The following is a 16,879-nucleotide window of genomic DNA, read 5'->3' as shown; positions in this document are numbered from 1 at the left end:
TGTTACTGCTATGACATCTAAGAGTTTCTTCATTGTTTCCAGAGTTCCACTACTGACATCCAGAAGAGGAACAGTGTACGGCATAAGCTGGTGTCCCTCACATTAAAGAAGAAATCAAAGATCACAGAGGAGGTCTGTAACAGTTATTTTTGTGAAAACCATGATACTGTACTTTTTTCAGGATTCTTTGATCAATAGAAAGTTAAAAGAATAATATTTATTTGAAATAAAAATATTTTGTTACATTATAAATCAGTATAAGTTTTCTTTGTTGAATAAAAGTAAACTATTCCTGCCCCTGTTAGGTGACCAGACGGCTAACCGACAGCGATTACAGTCTGCAGGCAAACAGCATGCTGGAAGACCGACCCACCTCCAATTTAGAGAAGCTCCACTTCATCATTGGCAATGGCATTTTACGCCCTGCTCTCAGGTCAGTACATGGCGAATGCATTATTGTTGGTATACTAGAGCTGTTGAACGTGCATTTTATCTGAATTCTATTGCATCTGGGTTTGTTTCCTCTCTCAGAGATGAGATCTACTGTCAAATCTGTAAACAGCTGAGCCAGAATACATCCAAAAGCAGCCATGCCCGTGGCTGGATCCTGCTGTCCCTCTGTGTGGGCTGCTTTGCTCCTTCCGAAAAATTCGTCAAAGTAAAAAAACTAAAAACTTATTTTTCTATTTTTGGGCTAGTCCGCAGGAAATAAGATCACATGCATTTTTAATGTTCCTAATGATCCTAAACCAAAAAAATTAATATGTATCATTCAAATCTGGCCTAACTCTTTTTCACCATTTCATTTCTTTATCTACAATTTCTCTAGTATCTGCGAACATTCATTAACAGCGGCCCACCTGGTTATGCGCCTTATTGCGAGGAGAGACTGAGAAGAACATTTGCGAATAAGACAAGAACCCAGCCTCCTTCTTGGCTTGAGCTGCAGGTATTTTAGGACCCACAGAAGCCATTAGATTTCACTTTTGGGAAAATTCATTGGAAAATATAAATTTTTTTGGCTGGATCTCTTTTTCTTTCCTCCTCCAGGCCACTAAATCTAAGAAACCCATCATGTTGCCGGTGACCTTCATGGACGGCACTACAAAGACCCTGCTGACTGACTCCGCCACCACAGCCGAAGAGCTCTGCAACGCTCTGTCAGACAAAATCGGCCTGAAGGATCGCTTTGGCTTCTCTTTATACATTGCTCTTTTTGATAAGGTATGTTAATACATATATTTTAAGATATTATAAAATGTAATTTATTCCTGTGATGGCAAAGCTGAGTTTATTGTAGCCATTATTCAAGTTTTCAGTGTCATATGATCCTTCAGAAATCATTCTAATTTGCTGATTTGGTCTCAGGAAACATTATTTTTATCAGCGTTCAAAACTGTTTTGATTAATAGAACGTTCAAAAGAACAGCACATATTTAAAATAGGAATTTTTTTGACTTTTTAAATGTCTTTACTGTCACTTTTAATTAATTGAATGCATCCTTGCTGAATAGAAGTATTAATTAATTAAACCCTAAACTTTTGATCAGTGTGTGTCCTTATTTTTTCAGTCCAGTTTAAGACCCTCAAAATGTGCATCCTCCTCAGGTTTCATCACTGGGCAGTGGGAAGGATCATGTGATGGATGCTGTGTCACAGTGCGAGCAATATGCTAAAGAGCAGGGCGCTCAGGAGCGCAATGCCCCCTGGAGGCTGTTCTTCAGGAAGGAAATCTTCACGCCCTGGCACAACCCTGCGGAGGACAGCGTGGCCACTAACCTTATCTACCAGCAAATCGTGCGTGGGGTCAAATTCGGGGAGTACCGTTGTGATAGGGTGAGTGCTGCTGTGAACATATTTCACATTTCCTTATAAACGTTTGCTGACTTGTGTTAACCAGGTGTATGCATGTGCTGTATTAGGAGGAGGACCTGGCTGAGCTGGCCTCTCAACAGTACTATGTGGACTATGGGTCAGAAGTCCTACCAGATCGTCTTCTGAGTCTTATTCCATCCTATATACCAGACCGAGAAATTACTCCCTCCAAGACAGTGGAGAAATGGGCTCAAATGATCATAGCAACTCACATAAAGGTACACATATGTAGTTTTAATAATTTTTTATATAAATTTGATATTTTTATATTAATGTTCTATTATTATATTATATTATATTAGGTAACACTTTAGTATAGGGACCAATTTACACTATTAACTAGTTGCTTATTAGCATGCCTATTATTTTCATATTGGCTGTTTATTAGTACTTAGAAAGTACGCATGAACATATTCTACATCCTTAATCCTACCCAATACCTAAACTTAACAACTACTTTACTAAATATTAATAAGCAGCAAATTAGGAGTTTATTGAGGCAAAAGTCATAGTTAATGGTTTGTTAATGGCAAGAATTGGACGTTAAAATAAAGTGTGACTGCATAGAATAAGCATAATATTTTAAGAGTAAGCCCATGAAAAACACACTAATCTTGGTAATGTGAATATTTTGTTTGTCTAATGTGTGTGATGGTTAATTCTCTAGTACTTTGTGCTTGAGGTGGAGAAATGGAAAATGGAAAAAAAAAATGGATTTATTATATTTTTTAGGCACAGATGCCACCTGAATGGGTTCACATTTACATGATAGAACAGCACATATAACTGAACAAATCTATTATTAGCCTTTTCATTATAACCGAACATATAGTCACAGCACATATCTACACCTATGTCTTCATTACTGTGTCAGGCTGTGTCTCACTGACCTCTCGGTGCGTTCTCAAGGACAGCAGTCTCATTATTTTAGAGCAGTACCTGTATCTCCACCTAGCGCTAATATAATCTCACAGCTATGATTAACTCTCTAATCCAAGTGTGTGCCGGGGGGCGACCTTCACACCGTCTCCCACCCTCACCTACAGTCTGCCGTAACAGAATGCAATCACAGGCCCCTGAATATTTGAGACAGTTCTTTTGGCCTTACTATCATGTTATGGATTTGTAGTTTAGGTCAGCACTCTGCAATAGCTTGTAGCGGCTGATGGACTGAGCAGGTTGAAATTTGATTGACGGTTCCTGTGGGAACATTAATCACATATTCCTTCTATCAAGGGTGAAGGCTGTTTTAATTATCCTTCTGCCTTTCATAGGCTAAAGTGATGGACATGAATGTTTAATAATGCTGGAGATCAATTTTATGGATCGTGGTAATGCATGAGTTTGTTACATTTTATGCTTATAACCAAGTGACGAGAGCAAAGGTAATTGTCTCTGAGGTAATCGCCGATAATGTGCTACTCTGAGACCAAGATATTGATGATTGCATCTTCACAGGGAATCTACACACAGAAGATGTTTGACTCGCAGAGAGTGAAGGAGGAGGTGGTGGATTTCGCTCGATTTAAGTGGCCTTTGCTTTTTTCTCGCTTCTATGAGGCCTTCAAATTCTCAGGTAAGACTTACAGGGAATAGTTCACCCCAAAAATAAAAATAAAGTCATCGGTCAGATTTTTAAACAAATCACCATTTTTCCAAATCACCAGTTTTGTGAATGTCTGACTTGATTGATTCGTTTAAATTAATGTTGCTACTTCACTCATGAACTCATGAAAGGGCAGATATTAAGTGTTAAGTGTTTTTCATATTGTATTATATTATTATAATGTATTTATTATATTCACATTTTTTATTTGGAGTTTCTACTACCAGTATATTCAAAAAGTATAGAAATAAGTTTATCCAAACATATTATTTCAAGATAACTTTAAATTGGGAATAATATTTTAACTATTGGCCACTGGAAAAACCCACTGATCTGGGTTGGTAATCTGAATATTTTGGTGGTTCTCCAATGACTGTTGTGGTTACAGCCTTAGTACCTTGGTTTTGAGATAGGAAAATGCAAAATTTTATTACAAAAAAAATCCTGACAATTTTAACCACAAATGTCACCATTTCTGGATATTTTTATACCAGTTTTGAAGCATTAATGCTTTAGCCTCCATTCGTTGTAATTGCATGGTTAGAAAATGGCTAGTATGTTGTTCAGATTTCTTCATTTGTGTTCCATGGTAGAAATTATTGTTGTTCTATAAAGTTATTCTGTAAATCATATTAAAAAATTAATAAGACATTGATCTGATTGGGTGTGATAAAAGTCAACTTTCAGGTCGTTGTTTTTGTTTATTTGCAGGGCCTAGTCTCCCAAAGAATGATGTTATAGTAGCAGTGAACTGGACTGGGGTCTACTTTGTGGATGAGCAGGAGCAGGTCCTTCTGGACCTTTCTTTCCCAGAGATCACTGCAGTCTCCAGCAGCAGGTGCAGTAGCACATTCATCCAAACCCACTTCATCTGATGTAAGTGTTTTCTATATTTAACTAGTTTTGCTCGATCTAATGTGTGGATGCAGAGGTGGAAAGCTGCAGGGACAGAGCTTCACTCTGGCCACTATTAAAGGAGATGAGTACACCTTCACATCCAACAATGCCGAAGACATCCGTGACCTGGTTGTCATCTTTCTAGAGGGCCTGCGTTCTAGGTCAAAGTTTGTGGTGGCCTTGGTGGACAGCCATTACCCTGGTGAGCACATGTAGCCAGCAGTTCAATATAAATGTGCACTAGAAACCAAAGACATAACCATTGTATTTGATTCAAGACAAGAAGGTCCAGCATGATCGATAAAACATCTAACAGATGTACAGAAACACTTTATGTTTCTATTTGTTTTTGCAGCTGGACATGACTCTTCGTTCCTGAGATACTCAAAGGGAGATCTGATCTTTCTGGATGAGCACACTGGAGAGCAGGTCCTGAATTCAGGTTGGGCTCACGGGGTCAATGATAGAACCAAAAAAAGAGGAGACTTCCCTGCAGACAGCGTCTATGTGCTGCCCACCATCACCAGACCACAGTATGATATTGTGGTGAGTTTTCATTCAGTACATTTAATTGTATACTTAGAACACTGTGCCTTATTTACTCTTAAATGGTTCATAGCAGTACCTTATAAGGTACAATTTTAGCACTTTTTTCTGGCAGTGTATTGTATTTAACTTGGAAAGTCATTTTTCATGTTCAAGACACAAGCATTTGCATCAAAATATGCCACGTACTGACATTCAGGAAACACCTGAGATATTGAATAGTCACTTTGACCTTCTAATTTCTGTTTCTTACAGTCGTTGATTACCATGTCCCCAGACCAGCGTAAGGACTCCGTTAGTTTGTCCCATCAGAATCTGCTGGACAGTGGGGAGAAGGTTCAGCCGTACACTCTAGAGGAGTTCTCCTACGATCACTTCAGGTCTTTGACCCTTTTCATGACCTTTTTGTTGTGTCCGAATGGAAACTATTGTTTTAAAGTTGAGAGAAAAAAACTTTTGCGCAAACAAAAAAAGGTCTATTATATTACTAGGGGGGGGTCTTAGTCAGACAAAAACCAATCAGAATCAACATCTGGCCAATAACATTCAAGGATTAATTAAACCTGAACCTAACCCTAACCGCACCATATTTTTTTAAAATCTAACTGCACAATATCTTGCCTGTGCCAGGCTCCACACATATTATAGTATTCTATCACTGTACACATTAATTTCATCGCTTTCCCTTCCTTTTGATTGAATTCTGGATTCATTACATTTTCTGGTATCTTTCCATCCTCTAGACCGCCTTCCAAGAGCACACTGAGTCGTGTGATCATCAATAAAGGCAGAGGGAAGGATAAACTGTGGTGTTGCACCAGAGAACCTCTCAAGCAGCCTTTGCTGAAGAAAGTCCTCAATCACGAAGAGCTGTCCCAGGATGCCTGCCAGGCCTTCATTGATATCCTCTACAGCTAAAAGTGTTAACTTTATAACATTTTGACTGTTAATAAGTGTTAACTTTATAACAGCAGTTCCCTTATTTTGACCCTTGACTCTGTCGTACCTATCATGAAGTACATGGGCGACTACCCCTCGAAGAGAAGCCGCTCGGTCAATGAGCTCACTGATCAGATCTTTGAGGGAGCTTTAAAAGCTGAACCTCTGAAGGATGAAATCTTCTGTCAGATCATCAAGCAACTGACCGAGAATCATGTTAAGTAGGTTTTTCCCAGTTGAAGCTGATGCAGTGTTTATTCCATTCTGTTGTTTATTTATTTATTTAAATATTTATTTATTTTAGGTATTAGGTTTTTAAAGTAACAAAATATTTTTATTAATAATAATAATAATAATAATAATAATAATAATAATATATTATTATTATAAATGTTAGAATATTATTTTTATATAATTTGGTAAATATATAATTATTTTTAATTATATATAATAAATACAACAAATTATCTATACAACAGCTATTATTGTTGTTATTATTATTAATCTTTTTAATCATAATTTAAAATAATGTCTAATATATATTCTTACTCTTAATTTTATACATATTATAAGATGTTAATATTAACATTTTCTTAAAAATGTTTCTAAGGTTATTTTTGCATATGTGATTTGGTTTTAATTTTTATCTTAAATATACATGCAAATATTTTGATAAATTATGTTTCAGCATGAAAATATTTGTTCACAATTTACACACAGATAGTGAATGACACCCATTACTATAAAAACAGTTCATTTGGCTCATAAATCTGTATCAGTCTGTCCCCTAGTGGTCAGCTTGCAAATGACCAAAGCTGCTTTACGTTAACAATGTTAACATCATTGTTGACTACTGAGTCGGCTGACAGCAGTTCTGTGTGTTCAGATACAGTGAGGAGAAGGGCTGGGAGCTTCTCTGGCTCTGCACTGGGCTTTTCCCTCCCAGTAACATGTTGCTTCCTCATGTCCAAAAGTTCCTGCAATCTAAAAAGCATCATCCAGTCGCCCCAGACTGCGTGCAAAGACTGCAGAAAGCCTTGCGGTAACCCACACAGCACATACAAACATGTATCGCCAATGTTGCTTGGAATTCTCTTCAAACATTTTTTTTCTCATGGACAGAAATGGATCCAGAAAGTATCCTCCTCACCTTGTAGAAGTAGAGGCCATTCAACACAAAACTACCCAGATCTTTCACAAAGTGTACTTCCCTGATGACACTGATGAGGTGAGAGTTTTCATGTTAACTCTAGGTGTGCATCTGTTACCTGTAGTGTATGTTGTATCCAGCCTCCTATGGGGGTAATATTCTCTTTCTCTCTCGTGCCCGGCTGTGTTTATTTATGCATGAGGAAGCGAAGAGAACGCCCTGTTGTGTTCTGACCTCATTTGCATCCTCAATTAAGCACCGAGTTATGTGGTGCTTCTGGAGAAAATGGCAGAAGAGAGATGAAGTGTGAATAGACTCAAGACTCCAGAGATTTATTTCCTTTTTGGTTTAAATATAGCTGAAATCTGGCCCTTTTTTAACAACATTAAATTGTAGAAGAAAGGGTGCAATATTAATGCAATATTCTGAAAGTATATAAGATTTTTTAACTATTTACTATATAGCTGTTATTTTCCTTTATATTAAAATTTTATTTTATTATATATATATTTGATATTTCATTTCATTGTTTTATATATATATATATATATATATATTATTATTTTTATTTTTTTACTAAAATTTATATATCTAAAATGTATTGTTTTATATATCGGCAATCTATTAGTGCTGTCAAACAATTAATCACGATTAATTGCATGATTTGCATCCAAAATAAAAGTTTTTGTTCGCATAGTATATGTGTGTGTACTGTGTATATTTATTATGTATATATAAATACACACCCATGCATGTATATATTTAAGAAAAATGTTACATTTATATATAATATAAATTATATGAATATAATATACATGTAAATACATGTAAACATTTTCAAAATATATACTGTATGTGTGTGTATTTATATAGACATAATAAATATACACAGTACACACAGATATATTATGTACATAAAAATGTTTATTTTGGATGCGATTAATTGTTTGACAGCACTACAATATACACTCATTGCCAAAAATATTGTCACACTTGGTAAATATGATCAAAGAAGGCTGTGAAAATTAATCTGTATTGTTGATCCTTTTGATCTTTTATTTAAAAAATTCACAAAAATCTAACCTTTCATTGGATAATAAAAATTTAAAATGGGGTTAAATATCATTATTGAAATAAATGTTTTTTTCAAATACACATTGGACATAATTAACGGCACCCTTTAATTCAATACTTTTTGAAACCTCCCTTTGCCAGTTTAACAGCTCTAAATTTTCTCCTATGATGCCTGATGAGGTTAGAAAACACCTGACAAGAGATCAGAGACCATTCCTTCATCCAGAATCACTCCAGACCCTTTAGATTCTCAGCTCCATGTTGCTGCTTCTCCTCTTCAGTTCACCACTCATTTTCTACAGGGTTCAGGTCAGCAGAAGCTTGGTTTTGTGCTCAGTGACCCATTTTTGTGTTGTTTTTGAGGTTTGTGTTTGGATTATTGTACGGTTGGAAGATCCAAACATGGCCCATTATAAGATTTCTAACAGAGAGAGTCACTTATTGATTTTTTATCTGTTGGTATTTGATAGAATCCATGATGCCATGTGTCTAAACAAGATGTCCAGGACCTCCTGCAGAAATATAGGCCCACAACATCAAAAATACAGCAGTAGATTTCATTGTACACAGGGTAATTTTTTATCCCTGTGTTCACCAAACCCATCTTGAGTCTTTGCTGCTAAAAAGCTCATTTTTTAGTTTCATCTGACCATAGAAGCCAGTCCCATTTGAAGTTCCAGTCGTGTCTGATAACTGAATATGCTGGAGTTTGTTTTTGGATGAGTGAGGAGAATTTTTCTTGAAACCCTCCCAAACAACATGTGGTGATGTAGGTGCTGTTTGACAATTTTTTAAAGGTTTTCTGACCCGAGACTCAACTATTTTCTGCAATTCTCCAGCTGTGGTCCTTGGAGAGTCTTTAGCCACTCAAACTCTCCTTCTCACCGTGCATTAGGACGATATAGACACACGTCCTCTTCCAGGCAGTTTCGTAACATTTTATTTTGATTGGAAATTCTTAATTATTGCGCTGATGGTGGAAATGGGAATTTTCACTGCTCTAGCTCTTTTCTTAAAGCCACTTCACTAATTTGTGAAGCTCAATTATCTTTTGCTGCACATCAGAAATATACTCTTTGGTTTTTCTCATTGTGATGGATGATTAAGGGAATTTGGGCTTTGTTTTCCCTCCTATTTATATTTCTGTGAAACAGGAAGCCATGGCTGGATAATTTCATGTTCATAATCACCCTGGAGTGCTCAAAATTGTGAATATGAATGGGAATATACTTCAGAGATATTTTACTCATAAGAATTTCTAGGGGTGACAATAATTATGTGCATTTGAGAAAAACATTTATTTTATAATGATATTTCCCCCCATTTTAAATTTTTATTATCCAATGAAAGGTTAGATTTTTGTGAATTTTTTTAAATAAAAGATCAAAAGGATCAACAATACAGATTAATTTTCACAGACTTCTTTGATCATATTTACCAAGGGTGACAATATTTTTGGCAATGAGTGTATATATATTACATATATTCACATTTCAATTGATCATGTCTAAAAATTTAAAAAAAAAGCGTATATAAAAAGATAATTTGTTTGTTTAATTCAAATCGTTAAATTGTTATGGCAATATAATTTATAAAGAAAACACTTGTTTTAAATTAGAAATAAGATGTGCAATAGAAGCATTTACACCAGTTTTATTTTAGTATTGATGATAGTTTTGTTAATAATTTGAATTAGATTTTATTTTTAAATGTTCTGTTTTCACTTTCATTTTTGTTAGTTTTAGTCATTTTGTGTTTGTTTTTTTTGTGTGTTTTTTAAAATATGACTATATAGTAATTAATTTGTATTTATTAATTTTAATTTATTTGTTTTTTATTGTTTTAGTCCTTAAACTAAAAATGAGAAATGTTGCCTTTGCATCGAGCTGAAAATGATATTTTAATGTGTTTCAATAACGTTAATTTTGGTTCAAGTAATGAAAATGTTGTTTTTTCTGATTTACACAAGTGGTCTCAGGCTTTTTGCCCCTTACTGTTTGTATACATGCTAAAATGAACTCCCCCCATAACTGGCATCTGTTTTTTTATTATTATCATTTTTTAAATATCCTTTGTTTTATTTATTTGTTTCTTGCTAGGCTTTTGAAGTTGAATCGAGCACAAAAGCCAAAGATTTCTGTCTGAACATCGCTGGCAGAATGATGCTGCAGTCTTCTGAAGGCTTCAGCTTGTTTGTCAAAATTTCTGACAAGGTGAGGCTACCTAGCTGTCAAGTATCTGTTCAGATGAGATTAAGGTGTTCTCTGTGAGTTTGACACACTAAATAACTCAAGAGGTGATTTTTATGTTACAGCCTTCTCCTGTTTCTAAAAACACATGTCCTATAGTCAGCAGTTATTTGTCAGTGTGTGTATTTTAATATAAGATGTCTTATTTGATGTGTCAGTATTGGGTTAAACGTTTCAGGTGATCAGTGTGCCAGAAGGAGATTTCTTCTTTGACTTTGTTCGACATCTGACAGACTGGATCAAAAAAGCCAGAGCTGTGAAAGATGGTGATTATGTGTATTCAATAAAATGATCAATATATTGAGTGTAAACATGCGAGTTGTTAATGCTTCTGTTGGTTCTGCAGGCACAGTGCCTTCACTGACCTACCAAGTGTTTTTCATGAAGAAACTATGGACCAACACTGTCCCAGGAAAAGATCCCATGGCTGACTTCATTTTTCATTACTTCCAGGTGGAAAACATACTCGGTTACTTTCGTAACCTCGGTTCCCTTAGATATGGGAACGAGTACTGCGTCGCTAGACGCATATGGGGAAAAACTCCTTTTTCTCCGAGGACTGAAGACTTATACAATCACGCAGTGTAACTGCACGGCCATTGATTCATGCAGTGATACAAAAACTAACCAATGGCTCGTCAGCGGTGCAGGGCCATCTGGCTATATAAGCGGGCATTTCGCCATAGGATATCAGGTCAAATTTGACTGAAGCGATGACACCGAGTCGTCCAGCGTCATGGCACGGCACGGAACGCAGTACTCGTTCCCGTATCTAAAGGAACCGAGGTTACGAAAGTAACCGAGTACGTTCCCTGCCGATACTTCACACGTACTGCGTCGTTAGACGCATATAGGGAACCAATACAATCCCGTTGTGCCATGAAAGAAGAACGACTGATATGAACTGGCCTTGAGCAAAAAGGCTCAGTGGGACCAATTATGCGCAGGGTCAGCCCTGCAGGAGGCAAGAGGGCTGAACTCATTGAGGTCAGCCCAGCCTTGGTTAATCGTTCCAATGGTCATATGTACAGCCTCGGCACTAGTAATAGGGCCAAGAGCGTCTCTGAAGAATCAGGCAGTGCCTGAGACTTAGACCGCCTTAGATAGGCGTGTGCCACTTTAAGCAGATAAAATCCAGGCCTGCAAGGCCAGAACATCCAAGTTATAAAACCTGGCAAAGGTGGACGGCGAGGTCTTTGGACCTCTGCTTTGGACACACCAATAGATCACACCCAGGAAGAGGCCACGCCTCAAGTAGAATGGGCTCTCACTCCTTTGGGACTCTGAAGGCCCAGGGAGGAGTAAGCTAGTGTCATAGCGTCAATCAACCATTGAAAGATCCTCCGCTTTGTGGCCGGAGACCCCTTGGTGCAGCCGCAAAAGCATACAAAGTCTTGTTCCGACTGCCTGAAGGAAGCAGAACGTTCGATGTAAATTCTCAGTGCCCTGACCGGGCAAAGAAGGTTAAACTCCTGGTCCTCCTCAGAAGGAGGAATTGCAAAGAGTGCAATAACCTGGGCTCTAAACGGAGTGTAGAGCACTTTAGGGACATGCCCATGTCTTGGCTTTAGGATGACTTTGGAGTCATTAGGCCCAAACTCAAGACAGACAGGGCTCATTGAGAGAGCCTGCAAGTCACCTGCTCGCTTAACTGATGCTAGCGCCAGCAGAAGAGCGGTTTTCAGCGACAGTGCCTTTAAGCTCGCAGACTGAAGTGGCTCAAAGGGGGAACCTTTTAGGGCACCAGGTGGCGAAAATCGACCAATTAAGGGCATATAGGCGTCTCGTAGAAGGGGCTCTAGCCTGTGAGATAGTGTTCAGAACGCTTTCTTAGAGATCTACTGATTCCCGTTGAGAGCCCATAGGTGCAGTGCCCACAGCTCGGGCTGGGGGTGCCAAATCGTTCTGTTCGCCTGAGAGAGGAGGTCCCGCCTCAGGGGAATGGGCCACGGAGCTGCTGTCAGCAACTGAGACAGCTCTGAGATCCAGAGATGGTTCTTCCAGAGCGGGGCCACCAGAAGCACTCTGTGCTTGCGCTTCCTGATTTGTCTGACTACCTGGGGGATCAGGGAAATCGGGGGAAAAGCATACAGGAGGAGGTTGGGCCATTCGTGGGCCAACGCGTCCTCGTTCTTTGAAAAATAAGTTTGGCAGTGAGAGTTGTCTTTTGAGGCGAAGAGATTGACCTCTGCCTTGCCAAAGATCTCCCAGATTTTCTGCACCGTCTGTGGGTGGAGCATCCACTCTTCTGAGGAGACGTTGCTCCAACAAGCATGTCTGATCCTTGGTTCAGTATGCCGGGCACATGTGCTGCCCTCAATGAACACAGGTTGAGATGTGCCCACTACAAGAGGCGTTTTACCATCTCAAAAAGGTATTTCGAGGTGAGCCCGCCTTGGCGATTTATGTATGGCACCACTGTCATGCTGTCTGACCGGACAAGCACATGGTGTCCCTTCAGGACTGGCAAGAAGGTCTGAAGAGCTCGACATACTGCCGTCAGTTCGAGGCAGTTGATGTGTAGCTGGCCTTCCGCATTCGTCCAGGAGCCGAAGGTCGGTCTGCTGTCACACAGAGCACCCCAACCTGTGTTGGATGTGTCTGTCGAGACAACTTTCCTTCTGTAAACCAATCCCATAGTCACACCTCGCTCGAACCACTGTAGGTCCTTCCAGGGGGCCAGGGCCATCACGCAGGCCTGGTCCACCCTGATGCAGATGCATCCATGACGCCACGCATGGGGTGGAATTCGAGGTTTCAGCCGGTACTGAAGGGGTCTCATTCTGAGTAGGCCCAACTTAAGTACTGGTGCTGCAGAGGACATGAGGCCCAGCATCCTCTGAAACTTCTTGAGAGGGTAGGAGGCTACCCTCCTAATGGAAGCCGCGAGCTGCTATATAGCCAGTGCACGATCTGGCGCGACTGTCGCCCTCATGTGGAACTCGAAAACTGCCCCCAGGAACGGAATTCATTGGCTGGGGAACAGAGAGCTCTTGGCAAAATTGATCCTGAGTCCCAGGCGCTCTAAGTGGCTGAGGAGGAGGGACCTGTGGGCTATCAGCTCGTCCTCCGACTATGTTAACACGAGCCAGTCGACGAGATAATTCAGGATACGGATTCCCATCTGTCTCAGAGGGGAGAGGGCCGCGTCCATGCACTTCGTAAAAGTGCGGGGAGCCAGAGACAGCCCGAGGGGCAGGACCGTGTATTGGTAAGCCACTCCCTCGAAGGCGAATCTCAAGAATCGTCTGTGATGGGGGGCTATCTGGATGTGAAAGTAAGCATCTTTCAGATCCAATGAAAAGAACCAGTCCCCTGGGCGGATTTGCGAGAGGATCTGTTTCAGTGTAATCATTCTGAACGGCCGTCTCATGAGGGTGCAGTTCAGGCGTCTGAGATCAAGGATGGGCCGCAGGCCGCCATCCTTTTTGGGGACGAGGAAGTAACGGCTGTAGAAGCCTGACTCGCTCTGAGCTGGTGGAACCGTTTCTATGGCTCCTTTCACCAGCAAATTCTTTACCTCGGCTCGCAGAATGAGAGCGTTCTCGCTGTGCACTGAGGTAGAGACCACGCCGCTGCAACGCGGGGGTCTTCGAGCATATTGAATGAGTATCCTCATTCTATAGTCCCTAGAACCCACTGATACACTCCGGGGATGGCCCTCCAGGCCTCAGCCTGTGTGGCAAGGGGTTGGATTAGTTCGAATGGTGAGTCACCATGCAGGGACTCGACACCCATCATAACTGGAAGAGAAAATTTGCTCTCTTTTTGAAAATGTTTATTTCTATCACAGCGGCTCTGTGTGAGGGCGCTTTTAGAACGGGCCCATGATTCACAACATTTTTTAGAACGAACATACTGCCGCTGGCACCCAGAACTGAACGGAGTGCTCGAGGGCATGACAGAGGGCATTATGGGGGTGGTCTGGTGTTTGCGGGACTTTGCCCCCTCCTCTTCCTTTCCAGTGGATCAGGACGACGCCGGGGGCTTCCTCGACAGGGGGCATCCTCTCGTAACCCCTTTCTTCAGCACCATCCACTGAGGAGAGAGCAGAAGAAGAGTTAGAGTAAAGGCGGGCCGAATATGGAGCACGCCACAACTTTGTGAGCTTGTTGTGGACCTCTGGGAAAAACGGAGAGGCTCACTGACGAGGGGCCTGGCAGTGCCCCGGCAGGAACCATTCGTCCAGACGGCTACGAGTGGGCTCCTCCAGCGTAGACCACTCCAATCCCAGCTCCTCAACTGCCTTAGAGAGGATACGGAAAAGTTCAGCATCCATCCTTGGCTTAGAGTCGCTGGGCTCAGCAGACGATGGAGGGGCGGGGTCAGCGATAGAGGCCGACATCTCCTCCGCGTCTGATGCTATTAGAGACATGCTGTCATCTAATAGAGAGAGGCGCGGGAAAAATGGCTGATGAGCCATTGGTCCATTTTTTATATCACTGCACGAACCAATGGCCATGCGGTTACACTGCGTAATTGTATAAGTCTTCAGTCCTCTGAGAAAAAGAGTTTTTCCCCATATGCATCTAGCGACGCAGTACAAGTGAAGTATTGGCAGGGAACTCTTTCTTTCTACTCAATCTTGTCCCTTTCAAACACTTTGAGTGAAACTCTGGTTGCTATTTTCCTAAACTTTCTTCAGGAGCTCCCAAAGTATCTGCGTGGCTACCACAAGTGCATTCTTGAAGAGGCGTTCCAGCTGGCCGCGCTCATTTACAGAGTGAGGTTCGAGGAGGACAAATCACAGTTTCATAACTTCACCAAGATGCTGAAGGAGCTGGTTCCTCAGGACATGATGCATCAGCTGTCGCCCGACGACTGGAAACGGGTAAGTGAGCAACACTAGTCCTGCTTCATACATTCATTTATGAGAAGTTAATGCAGTGGGTGTGTCTTTGTTTCTTCTGCAGCCTGTCGTTACATACTTCAATAAACATGCAGGGAAATCTCGAGAGGAGGCAAAACAGATGTTTCTGGAAATCATTTACAAGTGGCCTACTTTCGGATCTGCATTTTTTGAAGTCAAGGCAAGTTTGTCAAATTATGATGCAGTGTTGAAATAACTAAATGCCGAGCAAACAAAGCTACATTGTCCTCGATTCTAGAAATTGATTTGTCATTCTTTGTGAAATGAACTGATGTGCTTTGATAATGTTTGATATTTACCCACAGCAATCCTCAGATCCAAATTTCCCAGAAGTCCTCTTGATAGCTATCAACAAGCATGGTGTTACTCTCATTGACCCAAAAACAAAGGTAGGTTTACACAGAACAATGTATGTAAATGGAAGATTTAATATAATCTAATTTTGGCCTAGTTTGGGCTTGGTAAGTTTTTCTAATGTTTCTCGTGCTTCCCAAGGCTGCATTTATTTGTTTGTTTTCTATTTTAATACATTTTAAAATATTATTTTTGAATTTTCAGCAGCCATTACTCCAGTATTCAGTATCACATCATTCTAATATGCTGATTTGGTGCTCAAGAAACATTTCTTATTTTTATGTTGAAAATAGTTGCTGCTTTATATTTTTTGTGGAAACTGTAATAGATTTTTTATTTATTTTTTTTATTTTAGGATTCTGTGATTAATATAAAGTTCAAAAGAACAGCATTTATTTGACATAGAATCTTTTTGTAACAATGTAAAAAAATCAGTTTAATCCGTCTTTGCTGAATAAATGTATATTTTTACTAAAAAAACTTACTGACCCCAAACTTTTGTCCGGTAGTGTATTTTATTTTAGCATTCATATTTGTAACCCTAGACCACAAATCCAGTCATAAGGGTCAATTTTTCATCTGAAATCTGAATAAATAAGCTTCCCAATGATGTATGGTTTGTTAGGATAGGACACTATTTGGCCGAGATACAACTATTTGAAAATCTGTAATCTGAGGGTGCAAAAAAATCTAAATATTGAGAAAATCACCTTTAAACTTGTCCAAATGAAGTCCTTAGCAATGCATATTACTAATCAAAAATATTATTTAATGTCCTAATGATTTTTGGCATAAAAGAAAAATCAATAATTTTGACCCATACAATGTATTTTTGGCCTTTGCTACAAATAAACCCGTGCGACTTATGACTGGTTTTGTGTCACATTTAAATGTTGTTGTTACACTTACCTTCCAGTAACGTAAGTAAAGACTAATGGAAAGTGGCCATTTGACACCTTCTTCCTCTTTTGAGTCAAAAACTCCAAAACTTTTATTAGGTCCTTTTGTTAAAAACCTTTGAATAATGTTTGAATGGCATTTAATCATCTGTCCGCAGGACATTTTGGGCACACACCCCTTCACCAAAATCTCTAACTGGAGTAGTGGACATACCTATTTCCACATTACCATTGGTAACCTGGTTAGAGGGAGCAAACTGCTGTGTGAGACCTCACTGGTGAGTCGCCCCTTACATAAAATACTGTGGTGGTACCATGGTACAGTGATGTTATCAGATATACTTTGGTGACACAAATGCACCAGCTATTCCTTAATAAATACTTGGCTTACTTTATCAATTGGCTTTCGTTATCATTCAC

At 39.7% G+C, this 16,879-nt stretch overlaps 1 protein-coding gene across 2 annotated transcripts in view; it reads left to right on the top strand.

Moving 5' to 3' along the window:
* myo7ab (myosin VIIAb) overlaps positions 1-16,879 on the top strand; it is a 44,833-nt gene that overhangs the window by 27,085 nt on the left and 869 nt on the right. For both annotated transcript variants that reach the window (XM_058758085.1, XM_058758084.1), the window contains 23 exons: positions 43-132; positions 306-433; positions 532-658; positions 830-949; positions 1,051-1,224; positions 1,609-1,836; positions 1,923-2,093; positions 3,334-3,451; positions 4,193-4,319; positions 4,411-4,580; positions 4,734-4,924; positions 5,180-5,304; positions 5,668-5,825; positions 5,931-6,084; positions 6,750-6,905; positions 6,986-7,091; positions 10,187-10,300; positions 10,515-10,602; positions 10,683-10,789; positions 14,982-15,167; positions 15,250-15,366; positions 15,512-15,595; positions 16,618-16,737. In XM_058758085.1, the coding sequence (XP_058614068.1) occupies positions 43-132; positions 306-433; positions 532-658; positions 830-949; positions 1,051-1,224; positions 1,609-1,836; positions 1,923-2,093; positions 3,334-3,451; positions 4,193-4,319; positions 4,411-4,580; positions 4,734-4,924; positions 5,180-5,304; positions 5,668-5,825; positions 5,931-6,084; positions 6,750-6,905; positions 6,986-7,091; positions 10,187-10,300; positions 10,515-10,602; positions 10,683-10,789; positions 14,982-15,167; positions 15,250-15,366; positions 15,512-15,595; positions 16,618-16,737 (3,159 nt within the window). The remainder of the gene's footprint in view (positions 1-42; positions 133-305; positions 434-531; positions 659-829; positions 950-1,050; positions 1,225-1,608; positions 1,837-1,922; positions 2,094-3,333; positions 3,452-4,192; positions 4,320-4,410; positions 4,581-4,733; positions 4,925-5,179; positions 5,305-5,667; positions 5,826-5,930; positions 6,085-6,749; positions 6,906-6,985; positions 7,092-10,186; positions 10,301-10,514; positions 10,603-10,682; positions 10,790-14,981; positions 15,168-15,249; positions 15,367-15,511; positions 15,596-16,617; positions 16,738-16,879) is intronic.

The sequence above is a fragment of the Onychostoma macrolepis genome, chromosome 21 (genome assembly GCF_012432095.1).
Source record: "Onychostoma macrolepis isolate SWU-2019 chromosome 21, ASM1243209v1, whole genome shotgun sequence".
Lineage (NCBI taxonomy): Eukaryota > Metazoa > Chordata > Actinopteri > Cypriniformes > Cyprinidae > Onychostoma > Onychostoma macrolepis.
The sequence above is the reverse complement of the archived record's forward strand: the minus strand, read 5'-3'. Positions and strand labels throughout refer to the sequence as shown.